This window comes from Leptonychotes weddellii, chromosome 7 (genome assembly GCF_054177405.1).
Source record: "Leptonychotes weddellii isolate Sample4059 chromosome 7, ASM5417740v2, whole genome shotgun sequence".
Classification (NCBI taxonomy): Eukaryota; Metazoa; Chordata; class Mammalia; order Carnivora; family Phocidae; genus Leptonychotes; species Leptonychotes weddellii.
The window spans coordinates 71,662,040-71,689,031 of NC_138375.1; the positions used below are offsets into that span (position 1 = coordinate 71,662,040).

The window sequence follows — 26,992 nt, forward strand, 5'->3', positions numbered from 1 at the left end:
TGCCGCTGCGCCGCGAGCCCGGCAAAAGTGCAGGTCTGGAGCCCGTGAGGCCTCTCCTGTCTCACCACGCCACGCCGCCCTGCTGCCCCAGCGTGTGCCTTCGGGACCGGGGGTGTTTGGGAACAAAGCACTCGGCCTTGGGGCTGGCTCCCCTCGCGCGCGCGCCTCATACCTGCGTGGAGCAGCCCGAGGCTGAGCAGCAGCAACAGCAGCAACGCCAGGGGCGGCGGGCAGAGCTGGGGGCGGCGGCGCTGCTCAGCCCCGGCGGCAGCAGCGGACGCGGCGGCAGCGGCGCAGGAAGGTGCTGCTCTCAAGCCCATGCCCGTCCATGCAGGTCTCGTGGGCTCCGGCGAGGGCGGCGGCGCGGGCGCCGTGTCGGGTTCGTGGCTGTGGCTGCGGCATGGACCGTGGGACGCACCTCGCTTCCTCTTCTTCCTCCTTCAGGCCCGCGTCGGATACGGGCCGCCGCCACCGCCGCAGCGAAAAGCGCGCCGCGGGCGGAGCGAGGCGGCGGCGGCGGCGGCGGCAAAGGGGCGCAGCGGCATCGCGGCGGCCGGAGGCGGCGGGCGGGGCAGAGCGGGCGGGAGAGAAGACACAAAGACGGTGAGCTTAGTGCCGAGCCTGGCCCCAAAAGCGCGGGCGCCCCGGTCCCGGCCAGCGTGGGCTCAGCGGGCGTGGACCCACTGGAGGCGCGCCCAGCCCTAGCAAGCAGCCGCCGGCAGCCCGGATATCTCTGTGCGGCGGCCCCGCGGTCAATCAATCTCAGCCCCGCACTGCCGCTCCGCCCTCCCTGCGTGCGCCAATCCACGTCGTCCCCACCCACGGCCGAACCCCTCCCTCCCACCCCATTGGCCGTAAATGCGGGTCCTCTGGGCCCAGCCCGCCACTCGCAGGCCCAAAGCGCCCGCCCCCCGCACCTCCTCCCGCCCTCGGCTTGCTCATTGTAATTCGAGTTCCGCGTCCGCCGGCTGCGAGTCCAGTCCGCCGTGCCCGGGCCCAGCCTCCCTCCTGCTCCCTCCTCTTCTCTCCCCTTCACCCCTTTCCGCGATCTGTTTCCTTGTGCCCTACAGACACTGGCGACGGCAACTCTCTTTTGCCGGCGTTACAAAAGAACCGGCTTTTTTCTCTTTAATTAATGTTGATTGGGTTCAACTTCCCCCTAAGGTTTTTTGGTGTGTGTGTGTGTGTGTGTGTGTGTGTGTGTGTTAAATCACCCCCACTCTGTCCCTCCCGCGTGTGTGTGTGTGTGTTTTAAATCACCCCCACTCTGTCCCTCCCGCGTGTGTGTGTGTGTGTTTTAAATCACCCCCACTCTGTCCCTCCCGCTCCAGCTCCGGCTCCTGAGAGGAAGTGGGCGCTTTTACCGAACGCCGTGCGGCAGGTCCCTTCGCAGCCAATCACATCTGCGGAACCGCGTTCCGAGCCTTTTCCGGACGTTTGGTAAAGCTAGCACCCAGCGGCGTTGGAAGTCCGAATGTGACCTGCGGTCCGGAACAGATCCGATGGGCTGGGAAGGTACCCACCAGCTCCCGGCGGAATTCGCTGGCAGCTGTTAGAGGCTCTGGCATTATTGTTCCTCTGACATTTCCCTTCCTGAAAGCAGCGGGGAGGAGTCTGAGAGTGGGCGAACTTCAACGTGTTCGGTTACAATGTAATTAGATTAATGGGGATAGTGAGTTTTTAAAGCAGTGTAGAGTAATTATGCCATCATTTCTTGTTGCTCGGTGGCTTTTCCACAAATTTTCATAGTCTGTTAGTATATTAATTCAATGGCAGGTCACTTTCTACTTTTGTCACTTGGATGGATCCAAATATGAGGGGAAAAAACCCAATTGTGTGCCAGAAAAGAGGTTGCCAAGTGTTGTTATAGGAAAGCATGCTGTGAGGTTGATGCTAGGTTCCAATTTGTTATCAGTAGGTGTGAAGTGGTATCTAATCTCAAGAATGGCTTCAAAGGCTAGGAGCTACTTCGACTACTCTTGCCTTTGCCATTCCTCCAAGGGGCTCAGGGCTGCCATTTTAAATTCACTTATAGCCAAATTGCAGTTTGCAGCTGTACCCGTTCACTACTCATAATCTCTAATTTCGTATCAACCGCGGACACGTTAATACTCCACACGTTACAATGTGCTAATCAATGGACTAGGATAATTGAGGGCAAACCTTCGATCACTCCAGCTTACTCATTAGACACATTATGAACTGTACAAACCACTAGGTCCCTAATGAAGGATGCCTATCTATTTTTACTGTAACTTTTCATTACTCATCTATTACATACTATGATGACTCAAGTGGTAAACACACCTTTCCCTGCCCAAGATATAATCCAAACCTTGTGTATATCCATAATATGCCTAATAATAGCTTCAGAGTTGCCTGGAGAAAGGACTTTTTGCAGGCGGAGTTATCTGATAGGATTTTTAGATAGTATTGTGGAGTAAATACTATGAGACCAAAAATTTACTCTCTTGAAATGGCTACATAAATCAATGAACTAAAGTTAGTGAAATACTGGTAAACATCTTTTAAAAGTAACCAACTCTGAGTCAAAGTATTTTGCTAACAAAGACTAACAGTAAGATGTTTCTTTTTCCTTAACCCAAGATTTAATTCGACCCCTATGAAAGAAGCATGCCACTTTATTGATTATACTTCAAACACATAACCAAAAGTTAAGGATCAAATTCAGTTTAGTTGGGGTCTTTTCGCTGTCATTACTTTCTCTGATTTCTCCCCCTGCCACTTCTCCCCCACCTCTGTATCCTGTTTCTTAAACACACAGTGCTCTAAATTATTTTATCAATAGAGGGCGTCCTTGAGTCACTGCAAATTCTGGTATCGAAATGCAACTGTTCTTTAGAGGGAAAACTTCATTTTTTTCTAAAGTGCTTTATTGCTCATCTGTTGTAAAATTTGACAAGCTCAAGATTTATAAGGCTAACAATTCATTTTTTATTACCACATAAGTGTTCAGCCGGCTAGAGTAAAATGTTAATTTTCACAATTAAACCGCAAGGTGGTTCCTGTTTTCAAGTCTTTACGTCAGTTGACAGACTCGCAGGGTAAATTCGGACTGTTAGCAAGATCCCGAATGGGCTTGGAAAGCAAGAGCTTGGAATGGTCGCCTGTAGCGCACCCATTCCTCCAGCTCCAATGCTGCAAGTTGAGGAGGATTTTAAGATTCTATAAAGAAAAATCTAGGGATTTTCCCCCATAAAATCAATGACTTATAAAAGTTTTACATCTTAATCTGAAAAAAAAAAACATGCACAGCTCACGAACCCACCCTATTTCTTGCCACTTGTACTCTTTATCTTCATCTTTGTTTTCAGGAAGGAAAGATGAGACCAGAACAGCACAATTAGAGGACACGGCAAAGCATCCCATGGTATGAACGTGCAAGTGAATAGAATTAAAACACATGCCAGCAACATGAATGGATTCTAAATAAGAATTAGAGGTTTCTTTTCCTGAACCTATACATGCGGTCTTAACCATTCGCCTCTTGATTTATCTCCATTTCCAGAAATCTAACACGAGGGTCTCACCTAGGACAGAGGAGCTAGGAAGCAGACCGCGGTAGGGATTTGTGCAACCCGTTCTAGAGTAAGGGCCCCCCTCGCTGCTCCCCAGTCCAGGGTGTCCGCAAAGCGGGGGCTGAAATAGCCCGGAGTCCGACAGCCCAGCAGCAAGCAGCTAGTGGATTGTACTTACATCATTCTTAACCCTTCCGATCCTGGAGGGGGCTTGACGGGATCAGGGGGCCCCCGAGTTCTGGAGCACGCAGGACCTGGGTGTGAGAGAAGACCCCAGAGCCTGGCGTGAGCGCTGCGCCCCCGGAAGGAGGGGTTCCGGGGCGTGAGTGGGGCTCATCACCCGAGCGTACACAGCCGGCCCCCACGATCCCTGCGGGCTCTGCAGCGGATCACACCGCTCAAAGCGGCAGGTGCAAAAAGCATTTGGGAGCCGCTTGCCAGCACGCGGAGGTAATGCGCTTCCTGTCCATTTATCTCAGGAAACCAGCGCAGCCTTCTCTTCCAAACAAAATTAACCTCTCATTAGCCAGCCACTCACTCCCGAGAAGGCCTTAAAAGCTTTACCAGCTCGCTAATGTATTTAGACTTTTCTTCCAGGCCAAGCAGCCACGGTGGTGACTGTCATCAGCCCTGGGGGTTCCTCTGGGTTCCCCTGGGAGCCAACCGCTTACCGCACCCCCCCTCCCCCAGCCTCAAGTCTGGGAAACTCTGACCAATCTGGATCCCAGTTTGGGGTACTCTGCAGACCCGATACGCCCGAAGGGACTTCATGCCACAAGTAGCCAAAACAAGTTCCCACTAGTTTCAAGAGCGCCACTCATATCAAATACTCAGCTCTCCTACCCTCAACAAATGGGGAAGGGTACCCTGGAGGTACTTCTGTGGCCAGCTGTCCCTGGGTCATAGGCGCTGACTGTCCTTTACAGCGCCAGCCCTGTACGCAACGGGTGCGGGAAGCAATGATCAGGGGTATGGGAAGTAGTGGAAGCTTAGGATCTAGCCATTCCAGGAGTGGAGAATCAAATGTGGTTCTAGGTCTGCTAGAGTGGCCTTTTGGAGAATTGGGGTTTTCTCACCCTGGCCCCCCGCCGCCCTGAGGCTGGCAGATTTATACCACACAGGTGGACCAAGACCTAAACAAAATAGTCCGGGCCTCTGCCTGCCGCTCGCCCCCCACGTCCCCCTGGCCCACCGCAAACTTCGACAAAATAAACAACTCACCACAGGCATTCCCTTGTCTGCAGCGCGACGCTTGCCAGCTGGGAAAATAAGCCGCAAGCCACGCGGCGGGGGCGCAGAGGGAGGGCAGCGCGGCGCCCGCCTCTCTCCCCCAGATGGGGGCAGCGATACCCGGCGGCAGGACGGAGGCTCCGCCTCGGGGGCCGCGCTCTCGCCTCCCTGACTGCTGAGTGAGCGCCGGGCGAGGGGCTGCGCCCTTCCAGCCAGCGCGATCTCCCGGCCACCTAGGGAAGGGGGCGGGAGGCAAATCCTTCAATTCCCTCCCGCTTTCTCGAAGTGTCTTTCTCTCGCGTCAGGTCTCAAAGAAGGCCAAACCTAGGGGCCTTCACCCCACCCCTCCAGCGCCACACCGCCCCCTGTCGGCACTACCCGGACCTTTGCAGCGCCGCGGAGGAGTGGCTGGTAGCTGCGCCCCAGAATCCCAGCCTCCAAGTCCCGGCTCAGCTCTCTCCATTCTCACCGCCTCTTCACCCCCAAGTTCCGCACAAAGACGCCTTTCATGCGCCAGCGCCACCCTCCGCGCCGCCCTCCACCCCGCCGTGTTGCCTTTGCCCACCGTGGCACCAACCAGCGGTCTTGGGGCAGGCCGGCAGCGGACACGTGCAGGCTGTTCCCACTCCGCGCCTCGGCACAGGCACGGATGCAGTCCCCCGCCCTCCTTTCCACGATTTTCACCAACTGTGCACCAGCAGCCACAAAATGCACCCCTTCTTCTACAGAAATGATCTGTGAGGGTCTTCCGAGTGTGTATAAATGGTGGGTGTTTGTGGCGGGGCCGGGGCGGGGGTTGGCGTAGTGGCGGGCATGGTCTCTGGACTTTCGCTGAAATAAGGAGTCCAGCGATCTTTCCTGTCCACCCAAGGTGCCAATGTGGATGTTTACAGCTTACAAAAGCCCAGGATAACGATTTGCGAATTGGGAGGGGGGAGAGAATTGAAAAAGACGTCAAAGACTCAGGTGAGGAAATGTGTTATAAAGAGCAAGCCCACGAAATGTTCGAGAACGACAGTCACTTGAATCAGAGTGGAAGGTGTGGAGAGCAAGAGGGAAGGGATTAACTTTCTTTGCCTAGGCTGATCTTCCAAAGTTGAAAGTAAGCATCATAGGTATTCAGCGGGAGCTGTTGTTCTGTGCGTTCAGTGCCTGGGACGAGGAGGGTGCTTTATTTTTTATTTTATTTTATTTTTTGTCCGGGGAAAGGTTCCAACATCTTGATTTAGGTATTCCACTTTTTTTTTTTTGGCCTCCTTAGAAATATCTTTGACCCTCTCCAGCTTTTCTCCTATTCTCCTGTCCCCACTCTTCCTTATAATTTCCTGATCTAACGCTAGAGGCAGCATAGGGCAGCGTAAGGACAAAGTGGAAATCCGGAGAGGACGATCGTGACCTGACTTTCTGAGTGGGACTCTTGGGCAACTGATTTAATGTCTTTGAACCTAGGGGTCACTATCAAAAAAGAGTGTGTTAGGGGCAGTGGTCTGGTTCCTTCTGGTTCTGAAATTAGGTGACAAGGGAAGCCTCCTCACACCTTCTATAGATTCCCTTTTAAGGTGTTTTCTCACTTTGCTTTATCCTCTCCAAGGGCCAAATTGGAAAAAATAAATATTAGCGATATTTTAAGGTAAATGTAAGATACATTGAAAAATCCTCTTCTTGATACTTAGAATTAAAAAAAAAACAAAAACGCAAACCAAAACAAAAGCCCCTCAGCTCCTGGTTTGTAGAAACAAGGAATTTCAATGTCCCTACTTGCTTCGCCTTTGACAAGCCACACCAGCAATCAGCAGAGCAGAGCTTTGATTTAGAATCTAAAGGCCAGTCTTATGTTTTTCTTTTTCTTCTTCCTTCTACCAACACAAAGACAAGCTGACACATAAAGTAGTGGTGAACAAGAGTTCAAAGCAAGCTTAGTGATCTATTTCCTAACGCAGACCCTGTCCTTCCCCTCTCTCCTGCTAAAGTGGCCCTGGGCAGCACAGAAATAGTAGGCACAAGCTGCCAGAATCCCCTTACCCTCCCCTTCCCAGAAATATTGGGCAGTGGAACCTGGATGCTAACTTGTCAATCATCATGTAAATGCATTCATTAAATCAATACATTTACCTTTTCCTTAGCCTCATGATATTTCCAGGATTTTTGATTCACTATTCACTTTGGAACCCTGAGCCTTAGTTTTCCCTCTGGGCAACCCTGGCTGTTTTCTGTGGAATCTTTTCTGAAACCAAGACAAAAAAGGGTGAATTTTCATAATGAATTCTTAAACTATAAATCTCTTGCTTCTTCAATTTCAACAGGAATTTCAGAATTGCTTAGCTTTCATAGCAATGCACACTTTAAAAAATTATCCATCAGAGAGAACTCTTGAGTATACTTTCATTGGGGAAAAAAAGATTCTTTAAACAGTAGTGGTGGAAAAATATTTTGAGATTATCTAATTTGGTTGCTTTGATTTGTATTAGTCACCCCCCCTCCACAGTCCCATTCATACATGCTAAAAACTGTTAAGTTTCTAATTGGGCCTTGGATGTCCATTAGTAAAAGGACATAGCTTATTTTTTCTCCCCAAATTCTTTATCTTGCTCAATGCTCTACTACTTTTTTTCTCTTATCTCACTTTAATCTTTCTTTTTTTCCCTCATACCAACCAATATAAACCAAAGATGGGAATAGAAAAGGGACAAGAAATCACTTTTCAGGAAAATCGACTTAGCATTTGTCTGTTGACTTAAGAAACCTGATGATGCAATGTGTATTTGCACCATCTTCTGAATTTCCACTTAAATGTGATAGAACTTCAGCTTTTAAAATATTCAGCTAATGTATACATCCAACTCTCCAGTTGTTAAGATCATACATAGTTTGCTTACTTTTGATGTTTCTAAATTTTTCCTTTTGCAATTTGGGGGAGTCATCTCAATTATCTAGTAACATATGAATCTGTTTTCTAGTATTTCTTGTTTTGGTTTTCCTGTGTATTTTGTTGAAATTCTTCTCTAGTTTCAGACTGACTCTCAATTTGACAATTCCTTTATGTACTTATAATGTTTGAGAATTATTATTATTGCTAATAAATTATACCTATTTTAAATATTAATAGTACTTATAATAAGATTGGTAAGAAATAGAATATTTATAAAATAATGCTAGGAGAAATGCTACTTTCTACATGTGATTAATAAAAATAGTTTATTTAGTTAAATATTATTGAAGTTCATGAAGACCTGTTTTGTTTGAGAGAATCATTGTTTAATTTGGGTAACAACATAAAAGGATCCAAGACCTACTTCTATTTTTAAAAGGATGAGAATTTGCTGTGCTTTTTCCCTCTATACAAAGATGTAAGACCGCTGTCTTGAACCATCAACTCATATGACAGTTAAGGTAAAGAATTCTGGTAAATTGCAGATTTTAAAAATGAAACCTCTGGACACAGAGCTATTGAACAAAGAAAACAAATAAACAAAAGAATATCAGAACATGAAAACTATTTCATTCTGTCAACTATGTGAGTCTAATTTTCTAGAGAAATCCTACAGTACTAAAGTATCCCTACATATGTATACAATAAAGTAGGTAAATGAATGCATATTAAATTCATTTAATAAAAATTAAATAAAGTCAATATTCATGAACAAATACGATAAAAAATGGACCATAATCTCCTTGAAGTGCCAGGACAAAAGCCATTATTTTTTTGTCTGCTTGCTATTAGAAAATCTTTTGTCATGAACCTTTTAGCCACTCGGTACAGGGTAAAAGAGTAGAACATGAAACTGCAGGGACTGGCCTTTTCCCTATTGTATTTGTTGATTATTTCAATTGCAGTCATTATACACACACACAGACTATCTTTTCTAGATCTTATAAGTTTTACGAGGCAAAGTATATATCCACTCTTACATTACATTTGCTCTATAAAAAATAAACTTCCTGAAGTTGGAAAATTATCTTTTTAGAGAGATAAATAACTGCAAAGTTATTCTTTTGTGAACCAGTTTAGACCTATTGTGGTAATTTATAGTTTCTTTTAGAGGCAAAATCTCTATCCAGACACTAACTTGTATACACAGTGGCAAGAACAGTATAAGAACATTACGGAATAAAAGAAAAAAAAAAGAAAAAAAAAACAAGGTAAAAAAAAAACATTATGGAATGGAATATACTACAATCCTCGAAATTCCATGAAATCTAAGATATATAGGAAATTGGCTACCCTCTATTCTAATAGTCAACATAACAATTAAGAATTTTAATTGCTGTGTTCTAATATAATAGATGATTATGTTTATACTTTATCAGTGTTAAGAGAGAATTCCAAAAATATACATTTTAACTCAATTTAATAAATTGGAACAATAATGGGACCAAAAGAATCTGTTCAAAGAATCACAAGTACAAAAATAGTAAGTCTTCTCTTCCTTCTCTTCTCATATTTTATCATCCCATCATTTCAAATTGTCCAAGCCATATAAAGAGGCTCAGGTAGTGTTTGTGCCAGAAGCAAAGCTAGACTCAAGCCCGAGAATGAATCCAGGGATGAAAACTGTATGTTTATCAGAAGCTTAAGTGAAATAAATCTGGCTGAATTCAGGAGTGGGGGTTGTTTCAAAAGAAGAGGATAGTTTAGGAGTAGGAAAGAATCCTCAGAGGTCAGGGTCTTGCTGTTGAGTAGTTAATGTGCTCTTCAGCTGTCCCAGTTGGGACTGTCCATCAACAAAGAATGTGAGGAATGGATGAGTGATGCAGGATCTATGTGAACTAGATGAAGCTTCCCTTTCCCCTGCACTCTGGGGGCGGAGTCCGTGGGGGAGAGGAGATGCATGCCCCAGGACCCCCGACCCCCCCCCCCCCGTTAGCAGTCAGCATCCGGGATACTTGCTCCTCCTTAAAGAAAGGACTAGATACAAATTCTTTTTAATTCTTTTATTAAGCAACTGATTTTTGAGCATTCACTAATGAGCCTACCAATCTTCTAAGTCCTGGGGATACTGCTGTAAACAATTCAGACAAGGCCCTTAAGAATGTGCATTCTGGTGGTGGTGGAGAATAAAGAGATAAACAAGTTAACAAACAGAATAGCTTTAATAATGCTATAGAGTTTAAGGAATAGGGTGCTATGATAGTAAGAAGGCCGAGAAGAAGCCATCATTAATGGAAGGGACTTTCTGAGATACCACCCCTGTAATGAAGGCCTGTAATGAAAAGGGACAAAGGGTTCCAGGCAGAGATCAAAGTCTCAAGGTATGACCAATCTGGGAGTGTTCAAGGAACAGAAAAACCTATGACAGAAAGTACCTAAACCTGGGAGAATGTTTAGCAATTTAAGCAGAGTTCTTTAATTCCCACTTGGCATTTGAATGAGGGAGACTTCTTCGTTGGTACCAAACCTCAGGAAGATAAAAAATGAAGGCAGCATATATTTAATTGCGAGTAGGAGCAACACCTGGTATCTGACTCCCTGGAGATCTATCTGCACCCTTACAACCTCTCTGAAGCACAGATTATTGTTCTCAGTTTCTAGATGAGGGAATTTAAGTTAAAAGATTTAAAAACATGCCCAAATAAACATAATAAGTGGTTGGTACAGGGTTTGAACTGAGTCTTTCTGATTCTAAGCTCCATTTGTTTCCTTCAGACTTAATTGTTCTAGATTACTTACTGGGCAGTCTTGTTAGAATGCACACAGATTCATCCTCAAGTTTTTGAGCCACTGACAAATAAAATCAGTGTAATTAATAGGTGAATTGAAAATGAACTGGTTGGGAAAAAACCCTTAAGACATTTTTAGAGGGGCACCTGGGTGGTTCAGTTGGTTAAGCATCTGACTCTTGGTTTTGGCTCAGGTCATGATTTCCCGATCGTGGGAGCGAGCCCCACATCCCACTCTGAGCTCAGCATGTAGTCTGTTACAGATTCTCTCTCCCTCTCCCTCCCTCCTGCTCACTCACTCTCTCTCTCAAATAAATAAATAAAAGCTTTCTTTTTAAATAATTATTTTTAGAAATTTTAAATAAAACCTGTGGTCCTCTTCTAGCCCACTCAAGAATCTCTCCTCAATGGTGCAGAGAGCTGAAGAGTCTCTGATTTCCCCAACTCACATTCTGCTACTCTTTACAGATCTTATCAAGACCTGAATGAACATTCTTGACTTGATTGAATGCCCAGTAGCCTAGGGCTTGATCTTGGCAGTACAGGTTTTGATACACACTCCTTCAACAGATGGCCTGTAAGTTTCTAATGAATTCACAAACAGAATTATCTTATGGACATACTCTTACTGTTTCACAACTTAGCTTATGCCATTTCCTTATTATTTAGGGCTGTGTGACTATGATAATGCATAAGAAGTGTCCATGGTGCCAGATACACAGTAATACTAGTGTTTCCTACCACATTCAGAGCCTGGAAAGAGAACTAGGGGTAATGATGTGGAAAAAGTCCAACAGAATCATAATGGAAAATAATCCAGGTCATCAGTGCATAGCTTCATTACTGTACTCGTTATTACTACAGAGAGATAGCTAGTATTGCAATTCCACTTACTCATTCAATCAGTCGAGTTAGTTATCTGGCCAATCAGTCTTTCAACAAATATTTATTGAACTACCTACTATGTACCAAAACTCCTCTGGGTACTACGGATATATCAATGAAAGAGAAAAGAGTTAGGAACTAAGAAATATATCAATGAATAAAACATAAAAATGCTTCTCCCTCCTAGAGAGAGAGAGACAATAAACACAAACATGAAGACATTCTAGAGTGTATTTAGAGGAGTAAAGTTCTCTGGAAACGTAGAACATGATATTGGGATGTGGAATCCTGGTTCGTATGCCCAATTTTTTAAAGGGTGGTTAAGGTGGGCTTCGCTGAGAAAGTGACACTTGAACAAATACTTGGAGGAGTTGACTGAATGACTTACGTATCTTATCTGAAGGAAGGGAGCTCAAGGCAGAGGCAATGGCCAGGGCAAAGATTCTGAGGCAGGAGCGTGCTTGGCATATTCAAGAAAGAGAAAAGAGGCCAGTTTTGTTTGCCAGAATGGAGTGAGCAGGGGAGAGTAGTAGGTTATGATGTCAGAGATATTATGGGGGCCTGGATTGCAGAGAACTTCTAGGCCACTGTAAGAATTCTGACTGAATTTAGGAAACTGTGGAAAACCTTTGAACATGACATGATCTAAATTTCACAAGTTTGCTCATGTTTTGTTGAGAATATCCGATAGCCAGGCAAGGGTGGAAGCTGAGAGTCCAGTCAGATGGTTATTTCAATAATCTATGTAAGAGATGATAGTGGCTCAGATCAATGGTAGTGAAGAAGTTGTTCAGCAGTGGCTAGATTCTGGATATGTTTTGATGTTCAAATCAAAAGGATTTCTTGATAGATCAGATGGGGATGTTTGAGGGAAAGAGAGGAACCAGAGATGACCCTAAGGCTTGTGGCCTGAGGACTATCAAGATGGACTACCATCAATTGAGCTAAGAGTTGGAACAGGTTTCTGGTGTGTGAAAAACAAAATGCACCAGACAATTAAGGAGATGATTTTATTCAGTCTGTTGCAATAGGGAGAAAGATCATTAATAACAAGGACCATCTCAAGAAGAAAGAAAGGAGCTTTGAGGGAGAGGCAGGTAGGCAAGGGAGTCATCAGGTTGTCTAATGGAAGTCATGAGAAGGATGGAGAGGGCTCTTATCTGAGTCCTTGAGGAAGGGTGGAGATGGGTTATCTTGGAATATTTGAGTGCAGGGTGGTGCTTTGGGTTATCCATTTCTTTGAATGCAAAAGGGTGGGAGCAGAGGGCTCAGGTAAAGTTAAATTTTGTCTAGGGGGAAAAGCAAGAATTCAGTTTGGGATTTATTAGGTTTAAGATTATTGTTAGACTTCCTAGTGAAAATCTCTTCAATATTTTCTTGTCTGACATCAAGATATTTGCTGTATCTAGCCCTAAATTCTCACATTGCCTGTAAAAATATGTGATTGAATAATCAATTTTATTTCAGAAATCAGAGGAAGTCTCTGAATTATCTTTTTTCTTATGTAAGCATTTTCATCTTTAACAGCATTCATATTACTAAATGATCTATTTTAATGAAATTGGAGCCAAGTTTTCCTTCATCTGACACTTCAGATATTCCGGGTCTCAGTGACAGGATTCATGAATGACGAAGGACTGCTGGGAGCTCGTCAGGATTGATTTCATATTCACACCTCTCACATGTATCATATGTTCTCTCCCCTGTGGGCACTTAGGAGTCCAGTGAATTAGAAAAAACCATACCTTTCTTTAGTAGGGTCTCCTAAAGATACATGAAAATCTTTTTGATGACTATACACAATAAAATACACAAAATGGCGCATTTGGTTATAGTGTTAGAGCTTACTTTCACCAAATATCTTAACCTCATGGAGTGCCTCACATTTTATATGAAATTCCGGGCAGCCAACATTTGATCAAAGTAGTTAGAGAAGTAACAAGAAATGTAGGCCTTTTGAGAAAGACACTAGAAATCGTAGACTTCAAATTATATGTATGAGGAATGAGAAGAGAGTGAGGATATAAAGGTTTTAGGTAGGAAAGAACACATTATGTTTAGAAATCTTAAAAGTTAAAAAGGACAAAAAGAGCGAGAGCAAACTATAGCCCAAACTTGTGGAATGTAATAAAATATTTTAAATAAGCTTTGTTTGCAAGTTTGGGAATCTGATTTAGACCATTCCCTTTATTTTGGGTAAAAGACGACTTGGTTTTAAAATAATCCATAGTTGGGAGGTAGACTAGTATTTCCTGTTTTTCACTTTAGAAAAGCATTATTGTAACTAAATTCAATCTTTTTTAAAAAGAGATTTATGTATTTATTTATTTTAGAGAGAGAGAAAGAGGGAGCACAAGCAGGAGGGTCAGGGAGAGGGAGAGAGAATCTCAAGCAGATTCTGCACTGTGCGTAGGGCCGGTTGTGGGGGTCGATCTCACAACCCTGAGATCATGACCTGAGCTGAAACCAAGAGTGGAATGCTTAAAGAACTGCACCACTTAGGTGCCCCCATAACTAAATTTTCTTAATTAACAAAGGCAATGAGACTCAGAAACCTGTGCAAGCTCTTACTAATCTATTTTCTCACTTATTCTCACAACAGACCTATAAACCTAGGTAGTATTATTTTCTGCATTCTACAGATCAGGAAATTGAGAAGGTGAGGTAACTTACCAAGTCATGCTCTTTTCTGTGAACAGTAGGAAGTTGAAGAGGTAGGATTCAAGCCCACGTCTCTCTCTCTCTGTCTATAAAGTCTCTTAACCATCACAGCAAGTACTACTTTCCATGTATATATTATTCAAGAGTTCTATCATTTTCACTTTGCCTTTTTTTTTCTGGACTAACAAATTCCTGTAACCTTCATATTGAAGGTATTTCTTTCCCAACCTTCTACTAATTCTTCTCTTCTCTTTAAAATGTTACAATCAGTGTCTCTTTTATTATATAATTCTCCTAGAATGAACTTCACTTGGTACTAAACAGAGCAATGCAAATAAAATTCACTCAATTGTGTTAAATACTATACTTAATGTAGGATAAATGTATTATAGAATTTTTGTGTTGGTAACACATTATTAGCATCTTTCATTTTTCTTATGCTCTTTTGTGTTCTGTTCTCATTAGCGTTTTGTAGTACCCACTGTTTTCTGTGTGAACCACGTCACTGTTTTCCTTTATTGAATGAATCATTTTTCTTGTTTTTAACCTGTTTCTCCAACTTCTCAGGCTCATATTCCACTTTAATTCTAATTTTTAAAAACTGTGTAATTCTTCTAATCATTTATAAGCTTGATTACTATTAATATCTTCACTCCGAGCTCTTAATGAAAGTTTTAATTAATACTAGCTTCTAAAGGACTTTGCGAAACTCCAGGTAGTGTTTTCTCTCAATCAGGATATTTTACATTTATAATTACTTTCTGGGCTTGTTTTTTTTCTGAAATGGCTTTTCTTTTTCTTTTTTAAGCAACGTTGTGTCCAGTAGTTCAATTTCAGTTTCTCCCATCTCTTGTCACAGAAGAAATTATACATCCTACATATTGGCTTGAATAGTAATTCATAGGTAGAGCTATTTTGGCTGCAGGGGCTTTTGGTCATTTTGCCTTAGCTGCCAAAATGCTAATAACCTCCAAGGTTTTCCTGTAAGGGCTAACTTTAGAAACATGTCGGACTGTGTGCACCAGCAATACTCAGAACCTGCTGACTTCAACGATGCAGTTCCAGCCTGAATCCTGGAGCTGGTCAACACTGTGTAATCCATGAAATGAGTCAATAATGAAATCAGAAGCTGGTTGCATGCTATAGCTCAAATTTATGAGAAGGAGATAATTCAAAATTTAGCATGTCATTGAATTCATCCCCCCAAATTTACCTTTTTAACATTTATTACAAAGAATCTGAGCCTTGGTATATCCTTTGGTTCTTCTATATTTCTTTGCAAGGCACTCCATGTTAACTTACTGATTTTCTTAAACTGTTAAGACTGATGGCAAGCAAAATGTCAATCAAATGCCACTTTCTAATGTAAAACTTCTAGTTCATATTTGGGTTTCTGCCAGAATAGATTTACTATGAGTAAGTCCTCAAGTCAATCTTTCTCTTCTCTTTTCTTAAAAATAATAAAATGCAATTTGAAGAGAACATTCCTTCCTTCCTTCCTTCCTTCCTTCCTTCCTTCCTCCTTCCTTCCTTCCTTCTTTTGTGATTCTTCAGAGACTATTTCTTATCAGAAGCCTTAAAAAACAATTTGACATTCTCTTTCTTTCTTTCTTTATTTTTAAAAAAGATTATATTTATTTATTTGAGAGAGAGAGAAAGAGAGCGCACAAGCAGGGGGAGAAGCAGACTCCTCACTAAGCAGGGGACTCCAGAATCATGACCTGAGCTGAAGGCAGACGCTTAACCAACTGAGCCACCCAGGCGCCCCTGCTTTGACATTTTAAATCAAGTAGGAAAAGGACCTCTGTTAGGTACCTTTTATTACTGTCCTTTGTTCAGAAAATATCAGGTAGTTGATAGAACACTTAGAGATTTCCAATCATCTACCTCTCATGTCTGGTTTTCAATATGCAGTTTGCATCTTCATACTATAATTTAGAGCTGTAAGAATCCATGCTATTTTGAGATGAATTGTTCCATAATTGTTTTAGGGTTTTTTTATTTTTTATTTTTATTTTTTTAAATTTTATTTATTTATTAGAGAGAGAGAGAAAGAGAGAGAGTATGAGCAGGGGGAGGGGCAGAGGGAGAGGGAGAGGGAGAAACAGACTTCCGGCTGAGTAAGGAGCCCGATGTGGGACTCGATTCCAGGACGCTGAGATCATGATCTGAGCCGAAGGCAGATGCTTAACCAACTGAGCCATCTAGGCCCCCCTTTTTAGCGTTTTTTAATAAAAGACCTTGATTATATCATAACACTGAATTTTTAACTGATTCATAGAAGAGTGCTAAGCTTGGTAGTTTTTTTAAACTACATTATAGACAGTTAATCATCTATTATTTTGTAGTTCCTGGACATCACCAATGACTTTATTTATTGAGTAAATAAGTATTAATATAGGGAAAAACAAACTTCCTGGTTTATTAAACATATTTTACAAATAAAACTATTTAAATAATCATTCTTAGGATGATAAACAGCAAAAGGAAATGAATGATGTCACATCAGAAATATATATATAACAGATGAAGTGTAATATATCTGTCAACTTTTTGGTATGCAGATGAGCCTGAAGGAAATATATTATTCAGAAAAATGCGTACTGAGAAACACTTGGTGCTGGAAGAGCAATTCACTTTACTTTCTATTTATGGTACTCAACTCTCTACTTTTTCTTTTTTAAAGATTTTATTTATTTATTTGAGACAGAGAGAATGAGAGAGACAGAGAGCACATGAGAGGGGATAGGGTCAGAGGACGAAGCAGACTCCCTGCCGAGCAGGGAGCCCGATGCGGGACTCGATCCAGGGACTCCAGGATCATGACCTGAGCCGAAGGCAGTCGCTTAACCAACTGAGCCACCCAGGCGCCCAACTCTCTACTTTTTAGTAGCATATATTTTTATTAGCCTGTATTATGCAGCATGTTCACAAGCAAGAGACACAAAGATGCACTGAAACCAAGCAGACAAGAAAGTGGATAGGCAGATATACAGTGAAAACAAAAGAATTCAGAATATTCGAGATCTTACTAGGTAGAGAGACTGGTTACACACTGTAGCTAAAATCTATGAGAAAGAGATAATTCAAAATTTAACATAAACTTTTCTTAATGAAACTTATCGGGGCTGGCTTCAATGTTCCAGATTAATTTCCCTCTCACCAAAGCACATTTTCTGGCTTGTCATTGTCATATTTGTCCTTCCTGGAATAAGCTGCCTTTTAGCTAGCATTTTCCTGTTGAGACCATATGTAACCATGTGCCTAGATGGAATTCAGGGGAGAATGAAAAGAGATGAGAATTTTTCTGCATAAGGCAAGTCAAAACTAGAAAGTCTGTGCTCTCAAGAGCAGAACCCACAGTTCATGTGTTTCCTCCTTGCTAGATAGCAGAAATGGATCCAAAGTGTCATCTCTGAACAAGCAGCATCAGCATCGACAGGGAACTTGTTAAAAATGTAAATTCTCAGGTCTTACGATGGACTTACTGAATCAGAATCTCTGAGCATGGGGTCCAGCAACCCCTGTATTTTAACAAACCCTCCCGGGGATTCTGGTGCATGCTATGAGAACTTTTGGGCTACCTCTTGCTACTCACAGTGTGGTTCTTAACCCAGCAGCAAAGGTATACCTGGAAGCTATTAAGAAATACAGACCTCAGACCCATGAAATCAGAGTATACATTTTAACTAGATCTTCAGATGATTCCTCTGCTCATTAAAGTTTGGGAAGCACAGGGCTAGCCATTCTGCTCCAGCGTTCAGCCTTGGGTACACAGTGAAACCACCTGGGGATGTTTAAGACTACCTTCAGAGATCCTGATTTAATTGGTCTGGGATGTTGTCTGGATACCAGGGATTTTCTTCAAAGCTGCCCAGGTAATTCTAATGGGCAGGCAAGGTTGAGAACTACTGCTTTGAGCCCTCAAACAGAGTTTATTTACTAATAATCTTCTTAATATGATTTCCAACATTGTAGGAGATCTTAATCTTTAGCTAAATTAATAGAAGAAGATCCCCGGTAAGAGAGGTGATTATTTCACCTTATTCTGAATGATCAGATCACACTCAAAGCACTGCCTTCAGCTGTGGGCTCCCTTCTGGAGAAGAATGTAGAAAAACTAGAACATGTTTAGAGGGGTGGGACCAAGAGAAGCAATGCAAATCATTCCTGTGAGAAATGGTTACAGGAATTTGTACAGTTTAGGCAGCGAGAAGGTTCTTTTAATTATAAATCAGATGTTATTACACTCATGCCTGTCGCTTGCCATTGCATTTGGAAAGAAGTCTAAGCCTTTTACCAAGTCCCTACATGATCTGGTACTTCCTACCTCTCCACCTTATCTCATAACCCCTGCTCCTCCCATTTCTCACTCTCTCCAGCCACAGTTGCTTCCTTTATATTCCTTGATCATTTTGAGAGTTTTCTTATTTAAGAGTGAATTCACATGCTGTTCCTTCCGCTTACAGTGCTTTCTCCTTAGGTTTCCCCGTGGGTGGAGCTTCAACTTTCATGTCTACTCAGATATGGTGCCTTCCCTATGGACTCAGTCTCTTCCAGTACCTTCCTGTAACAGAAGCCTACTTCAGTTCTTCCTGATACCTATTGTGCTCTGTAATTATCTTGTTTACTTATTTATTTTCTTGTTTATTATCTTCCTCACTAAAATGTGAGTTTGATGAGGACAGAGACCTTCTTAATCTTATTTATTACTATATTACCAGTGTCTAGAGCAGTGCCCAGCACAAAGTAGGGGGTAAATAATGATTCATTGATTGAATGAAAAAATGAAGGAACAGAGAAGATTTTGGGTACTATGATAGTTATTTTTAAATATTTTGAGAATTATAACTGGAAAGATGTTTAGATTTGTATGGCTTCAAGGGCTATCCCTAACACCAAAATGTTAACATTGTAGGGGAACTAATAGAAAGAAATTTGCAAAACTGAAAGGAGCAATAAGCAGTCAGAGGGAGAAGTTGTCATAAGTGTGTGGGTACAAGTTTCAACTGAATGGCATTTGATAGAGTTGTCATTGAGGTGACTTGAGCATCCGGAAGGTCATGGGTTTCAAGGATCCCTGACATCTTATTCAAGCTCATGATTCTAGGAGAATGAGAATGGAGGAGGGCTGCTATGGACAGAGGTACTGTCCATATTGAGAAGACAGAGCACATGCTGTATTGCAGTGGAGAAAGGCAGAAACATTTTAAAACTCAGGCACAAGACCTGAAAAGGACTAGAAGGCAGCCCGATTTTTTTGTGTGTGTGTTAGAGCAAACAGCTCTATGCTCATCACCACTGTGTCATTGTACAATATCACAATTAATATTTTCATAGTAACATATTTTCCTTTTTAAAAAGTGTGACATGTTCCTTGTCATTTTTCACCTTGTAAAAATATTGTAAATGTTGTGTATTTTATTCACCATTTATCTGTACTATTTTGATGGTTTTTGACTATACATCTTATAAATAATTATTTATGAAACAAACCTTATATGAATATCCTTGTAGTAAAATTTAAGACTATGCCATAAAGACAAATTCCTAGTAATGCAAATGTTAACTTAAAGGGTATTCAAATATTCAAGACTTTAATAATTGTTATTTATCATGATAAACTTGAGTCAATATTCTTTGTATAAGGAGTCAGGCAAATAAGTGATTTATTTTGAAAAGAATTCCACCCAAGATAGTTAAAATAAAAGAGTTTGGGTATATAAAATTATGAAGTCAACTTTCACAAAAAACGTCAGCCATCTGGAAATTTCTATTCACCAAGGGTCCCAAACCCAAGATGCTACACTCTATGTCTAAATTTGTGTACCTGAATTTATATTATTATTTGAATATATTTATATTATTTGAATAGAAATGGTTAATGCTAGAGATGATCTACATAAAGTCTCATTGGCTTTATTGGCACTGTCCACCCTGTCAGTAGAAATGCATTGTCATAATTACACTTTGCTTTTTTCTAGTAATGAAAAAAAAGATTAGTGGGCTAAGATATTTCACTCACTGATCTGTACAGTATGTATGTATCGAATACATGTTTTGATGTCTGCTTCATTCTGACATTTAGATTTTTTTTCCTGATCCTTAGGTTTATTCCTGATATTTCCAGTCAGCAAATCTCATCAGAAAGGTTCAGTGGAAATTCCATAGGAAGGCCTGGGACCTTAAGTAATTAGTGAGACAATGATACCAGCTAATTATTAAGGTAATTTCTAGAAGGTAGTTCTACCCTACATTGGATATTCAGTGTTTCTTTTTTGTTGTTACCATATGCTTTGTTATCATTAAGTTGTTTATCAATGAGCTCAATGCTTGCAACTAATTTGGGCAATTAATTACTGGAATAGCTGATGGTAGCCCTAACTGAGAATTAGAGTCTGGCTAATCAACGTGTTCACAGCAGTTAAATTATAGCTTACCATTGCTACTGCCAGTTACATTGTTAGAACTTTGGAGGAGGATTTCTTAACCAGCTGATAACATGCTCTTTGCTTTTTTTCTGCACCCTAATGAAATCATCGGTGGTCTCTTTGAGTCCCCCTATCTTCTAGGTTACCTTTAATTATCTGTGTTCTTCACTCTCTGTAGTCCTTTGCCAAAATATGTTTGTTCCTACTTTCTCTTCTAAATTTGGTCTTCTTTTTTTCCTGTAACTATAGTTCTCCATCATATTCTCTTTACCACTTGCTTGAATTATCAACTTATACAAAACTTATTGGGAATGAAATTGAAAAACTAATAATTATTGAGGATTTTCTGTAAGCTAAGCATCATAGGAACATGTTTCAAACATTTGCTTTTCAGCACAGTCATGAAAGTTGTACTATTTTTCCTATTTTACATATGGGGAACCTGAGATGCCAAGATATTTTATACTGTGGTTAAGTAGCTAGTTGGAACCTAGTTGGACTTGCTTTACAGCTCTCTCCATAGCACCATACTCACTCTCTCTACAATTACTTTGAGTACCTACTATGTTCCAGAAATTAAACTGTGTGGGCTCTATGAATATGAAATGGATAAGACATAATCCCTTGCCTGGGAGAGCTCATATTTCAGAAGGGGAACAGGGCTGCACACAAATAAGACAGTTCTGGAACATAAGTTCAAGTATTTGGAAAAGAGTAGAATGAGCAGACTCATAGAAAATAAGGAGGATGGTTGTGAGGACCAGGAATCATTCATAGATGAGGGAACCAAAGAGGAAGGGGTGTATCAGTAAGAACTGACAAGAGCAGAGAAAATTAAAGATTGTGTGTAATATGGGGGAAAAATCCTATGGTTCCCCTTCCTTTGCTGAAAGCTGTGTGTCAAAATAACACTGTGGGGCAGACACATGGTCCAGCTGGATTCAGGGGCTCAACCAACGCCAGCCAGAGCTGGGGTTTCTCTTTCGCTCATGTCTGCATTGTTTTGGTTGACTTTGATCCTAAGAGGGCCTTCCCCTTGTGATCAGCAGCAGCTGTTAATCTTTTGTGGTCTGGTCTTCAAATCCCATATGCAAAAGAGTGAGTACCTCTAACCCCTGATTCTTAAAATTATTTTTGTCTCTAATTGGGTCAGGTGCCCATCACTGAACTAATTGTTATTGCCCAGGGTGATGTGCCATGCCAACCGGCTTCAGTCCCTGTTGCACACTATCCCTAAGCTATCTGTGGAGGCTCACCTGGAACCCATGTGCTGAGAGGGAGGGGAACTACATCAGGGCACTTACCAGGAGAAACATGAGTAGGCGCGGGAGGGTAAAAACAGCCCTTTACCAAAGACATTGTTCTCCATACATGTTGGCTTTTCTCATGTTCCCTTTTCATTTCAGATCCAGTTAAAGGCACCAATGCCTTCTTAATTCAATTCCATTTAACAATCAATCACTGAGTACCTGTTTTATGCCTGGCCTTGTGTTAGTCCCTGGAAAAACAGCTGAAAAAGACATGGATCCTACTTTCAAGCAGTTCAGAGGCAAGAAAACAATCTCTCTTATCTCTAAATAACTAACTTATATTTTCTTGTATTTTGTTGGCATAATTTAATCTTCTGGCCTCATCAGTATTGTCTGCCTGGGATAGCAGGGTTATGGAAGACAGGAACCTGCTCTTTTTAGCTTGTTTTGTACTAGTTCTTGGCTTTCCAGACAACTGCTTTTCATTGAAGAGTATTTCAGTGGACATTACTTTCCCAAGGGCAAAGAGGACGTTGGGAATTCATGAAGTTTATCTCTTTAGCTTCAAGCAATGTCACACACATTGGTGACAGGTCAAAGTAATGGGAAGGAACTCAACAACCTTCATCATGAACTGCATTACTATTTTAACTACTTTGTTCTTAAAAGTATCTAATTAAAATCTGTCATACAAATTTTCAGATTTTACATATTTTTGTGATGCAGATTATTTTGTCTTAAAAAATTTTTAAAAAACCATAGATGCAAAAAAACCTTTGACAAAGTACAGCATCCTTTTTTGATTAAAACTTTTTACAGTGTAGGGATTGAGGGAACATACCTCAATATCATAACAGCCACATATGAAAAGCCCATGGCGAATATTATTCTCAATGGGGAAATTCATGCAAACCAATGTAAATGAAAAACATATCGGTTCAGAATGTATGGGATACTGCAAAGGCGGTCCTTAAAGGGAAGTACATAGCCATTCAAGCCTCTCTCAAAAAATTAGAAAAATCTCAAATGCACAAGCTAACCTTACACCTAAAGGATCTGGAGAAAAAACAGCAAATACAGCCTAAACCAAGCAGGAGAAGATAAATAATAAAGAGTAGAGCAGAAATCAATGAAATAGAAACTAGAAGAACAGTAGAACAGATCAACGAAACTAGAAGCTGTCTCTGAAAGAATTAATAAAATCAATAAACCTTTGGCCAGACTTATCCAAAAGAAAAGAGAAAGGACCCAAATTAATAAAATCATGAATGAAAGGGGAGAAATCATGACCAATACCAAGGCAATAGAGACAATTATTAGAACTTATTACCAGCAGCTATATGCCAACAAACTAGGCAATCTGGAAGAAAGAAACTATGCATTCCTGGACAGTTATAAACTACCAAGACTGAAACAGAAAGAAATAGACAATTTGAATAGACCAATAACCAGCAAGGAAATGGAAACAGTAATCAAAAACCTCCCAAAAAGTAAGAGTCCAGGGCTAGATGGCTTCTCAGGGGAACTCTACCAAACATTTAAAGAAGAAATTATACCTATTCTACTGAAGCTGTTCCAAAAAAATAGAAATGGAAGGGAAACTTCCAAACTTGTTCTATGAGTCCTGATCCCAAAACCAGACAAAGACCCCATCAAAAAGGAGAATTACAGACCAATATCCCTGATGAACATGGATGCCAAAATACTCAACAAGATACTAGCCAATAGGATCAAACAGTACATTAAAAGGATTATTCACCATGACCAGGTGGGGATTATTCCTGGGATTCAAGGATGGTTCAACATTCACAAATCAATCAACATGATAGATCGCATTAACAAAAGAAGAGACAAGAACCATATGATCCTCCCAATTGATGCAGAAAAAGCATTTGACAAAATACAGCATCCTTTCCTGATTAACACTCTTCAAAATATAGGGATAGAGGGAACATACCTCAATATCATAAAAGCCATCTATGAAAAGTCCATAGTGAATATCATTCTCAATGGGGAAAAACTAAGAGCTTTTCCCTTAAGGCCAGGAACACGACAGGGATGCCTACTCTCACCACTTTTGTTCAACATAGTACTAGAAGTCCTAGCCTCAGCAATCAGTCAACAAAAAGAAATAAAGGCATTCAAATTGGCAAAGAAATCAAGCTCTCTCTCTTCGCAGATGACATGATACTTTATGTGGAAAACCCAAAAGACTCCACCCCCAAATTACTAGAATTCATACAGCAATTCAGCAATGTGGCAGGATACAAAATCAATGCACAGAAGTCAGCTGCATTTCTATACACTAACAATGTGACTGAAGTAAGAGAAATTAAAGAATCGATTCCATTTACAATAGCATCAAAAACCATAAGATACCTAGGAATAAACCTAACCAAAGAGGTAAAGGATCTATACTCTAGAAACTACAGAACACTTATGAAAGAAATTGAGGAAGACACAAAAAGATGGAGAAACATTCCATGCTCATGGATTGGAAGAATAAACATTGTGAAAATGTCTATGTTGCCCAGAGCAATCTACACTTTCAATGTAATCCCTATCAAAATACCATCGACATTTTTCACAGAGCTGGAGCAAACAATCCTAAAATTTGTATGGAACCAGAAAAGACCCTGAATTGCCAGGGGAATGTTGAAAAAGAAAACCAAAGCTGGGGACATCACAATGCCTAACTTCAAGCTATATCACAAAGCTGTGATCATCAAGATAGCATGGTATTGGCACAAAAACAGACACAGATCAATGGAATAGAATAGAGACCTCAGAAATGGACCCTCAACTCTATGCTCAACTAATCTTTGCAAAGCAGGAAAGAATATCCAATGGAAAAAAGACAGTCTCTTTAACCAGTGGTGGGATAATTGGACAGCCACATGCAGAAGAATGAAACTGGACCATTATCTTACACAATACCAAATATAGACTCAAAATGGATGAAAGACCTCAATATAAGACAGGAATCCATCTAACTCCTAGAGGGGAATACAGGTAGTAACCTCTGTGACCTCAGCCACAGCAACTTCTTGCTAGACACGTCTCTAAAGGCAAGGGAAACAAAGGCAAAAGTGAACTATTGAGACTTTATCAAGATAAAAAGCTTTTGCACAGCAAAGGAAACTGTCAATAAAACCAAAAGACAACTGACAGAATGGGAGAAATATTTGCAAATCACATCAGATAAAGGGCTAATATCCAAAATCTATAAAGAACTTCTCAAACTCAAAACCCAAAGAACAAATAATCCAATCAAGAAATGGATGGAAGACATGAACAGAAATTTCTGCAAAGAAGACATCTAAATGGCCAACAGATATATGAAAAAAATGCTCCACATCACTCGGCATCAGGGAAACACAAATCCAAACCAAAATGAGATACCACCTCACACCAGTCAGAATGGCTAAAATTAACAAGTCAGGAAATGACAGATGTTGGCAAGGATGAGGAGAAAGGGGAACCCTCCTACACTGTTGGTGGGAATTCAAGCTGGTGCAGCCACTCTGGAAAACAGTATGGAGGTTCCTCAAAAAGTTGAAAATAGAGCTACCCTATGTCCCAACAATTGCACTACTAGTTATTTACCCTGAAGATACAAATGTAGTGATCCAAAGGAGCATGTGCACCCCAATGTTTATAGCAGCAATGTCCACAACAGCCAAACTAAAGAAAGAGTGCAGATGTCCATCAACAGATGAATGGATAAAGAAGATGTGGTATATATATACAATGGAATGTTACACATCCATCAAAAAATGAAATCTTGCCATTTGCAATGATGTGGCTGGAACTAGAGGGTATTGTGCTAAGTGAAATAAGTCAATCAGAGAAAGACAATTATCATATGATCTCTCTCATATGTGGAATTATGAAACAAAACAGAGTATCATAGTGGAAGGGAAGGAAAAATAAAACAAGACAAAATCAGAGAGGGAGAAAAACCATAAGAGACTCTTAATCATAGGAAATAAACTGAGGGTTACTGGAGGGGAGAGGGATAGGGGGATGGGGTAACTGGGTGATGGACATTTAGGAGGGTTCATGATGTAATAAGCACTGGGTATTATAGAAACCTGATGAATTAAGAACTCTATCTCTGAAACTAATAAAACACTATATGTTAATTAATTGAATTTAAATTAAAAAAGCTGGAAAAACTAAAAACTAAAAAAAATACAAAAACAAAACCAACTAAAAAAGCTTCCATCAAAGCAAATACCTTGTGACATGACCTCCTGATGAAATGCAATCATATATATATATATATATATACATATATATATTTGTGTATATATATATATTTTTTTTTTTAAAGAGACTTCAGGAGACACTTTAGAGCCAATGACTTTGCTTTAATGTTGATAACCTGTTCACTTATGAAATAGTTAAGAATGTGACTTATTTACTATATGACTTAAATAATGCAAGTTCTCAAAGGAAATGTATTTTCTGTTTATCTTAATTATTATTTGTAGTTCCCTGGATCCAGATCTTTGAAATTAGTTCCTTCTTTCCTTCTCTCTAATGTTCATCATGACTTTTATAGTTCCTTATCCTCCCCCCTCATTTATCCCGATTGATCCATTTCCTTTTGTGTAGGCCTCTGTGCCTGATGATAACTGATTTTTTGTGGGGCATGTTTTGTTTCTCCTTTTTTCTTCTCATTTTGTGTCTGTTATTATCTATATGTATAAATATACATACACACATGCATACTTACATACATATATATGTATGTTAGTATATATTTGTCTATTAAGTTTTATCTAGTTAAAACAAAAGCATTGAGTTTAATAAGCACGAATACCACCATTTCACCAAGAGGGAACAGATTTTAACTGATTGATCTGTAGTCTCTTAATTAGTCAGTTCCCTGGGAAGCAGTAGAAAAAAGTTCTTGATGTATGTTCCTCTGGAAAACAGTATGGAGGTTCCTCAAAAAGTTGAAAATAGAGCTACCATATGATCCAGCAATTGCACTACTGGGTATTTACCCCAAAGATACAAAAGTAGGGATCCAAAAGGGTACGTGCACCCCAATGTTTATAGCAGCAATGTCCACAATAGCCAAACTGTGGAAAGAGCCAAGATGTCCATCAACAGATGAATGGATAAAGAAGATGTGGTATATATGTACAATGGAATATTATGCAGCCATCAAAAGGAATGAGATCTTGCCATTTGCAACGACGTGGATGGAACTGGAGGGTATTATGCTGAGTGAAATAAGTCAAACAGAGAAAGACATGTATCATATGACCTCACTGATATGAGGAATTCTTGATCTCAGGAAACAAACTGAGGGTTGCTGGAGTGG

The 26,992-nt window shown here is 40.8% G+C and overlaps 1 protein-coding gene across 2 annotated transcripts in view; it reads right to left on the reverse strand.

Moving 5' to 3' along the window:
- The window catches only part of RGMB (repulsive guidance molecule BMP co-receptor b), a 29,766-nt gene extending 24,516 nt beyond the window's left edge, over positions 1-5,250 (reverse strand). The window contains exons 1-4 of one of the 2 annotated variants that reach the window (XM_006727791.3): positions 5,154-5,250; positions 4,761-5,002; positions 3,718-3,793; positions 173-438 (exon numbers count right to left, since the gene is read on the reverse strand). In XM_006727791.3, the coding sequence (XP_006727854.2) occupies positions 173-438; positions 3,718-3,722 (271 nt within the window). In that variant the 5' untranslated portion in view covers positions 3,723-3,793; positions 4,761-5,002; positions 5,154-5,250. Of the gene's footprint in view, positions 1-172; positions 439-3,717; positions 3,794-4,760; positions 5,081-5,153 lie in introns of those variants that run through there. The other variant, XM_081826511.1, reaches the window with a different exon arrangement.
- Between the last annotated feature and the right edge of the window lie 21,742 nt (positions 5,251-26,992).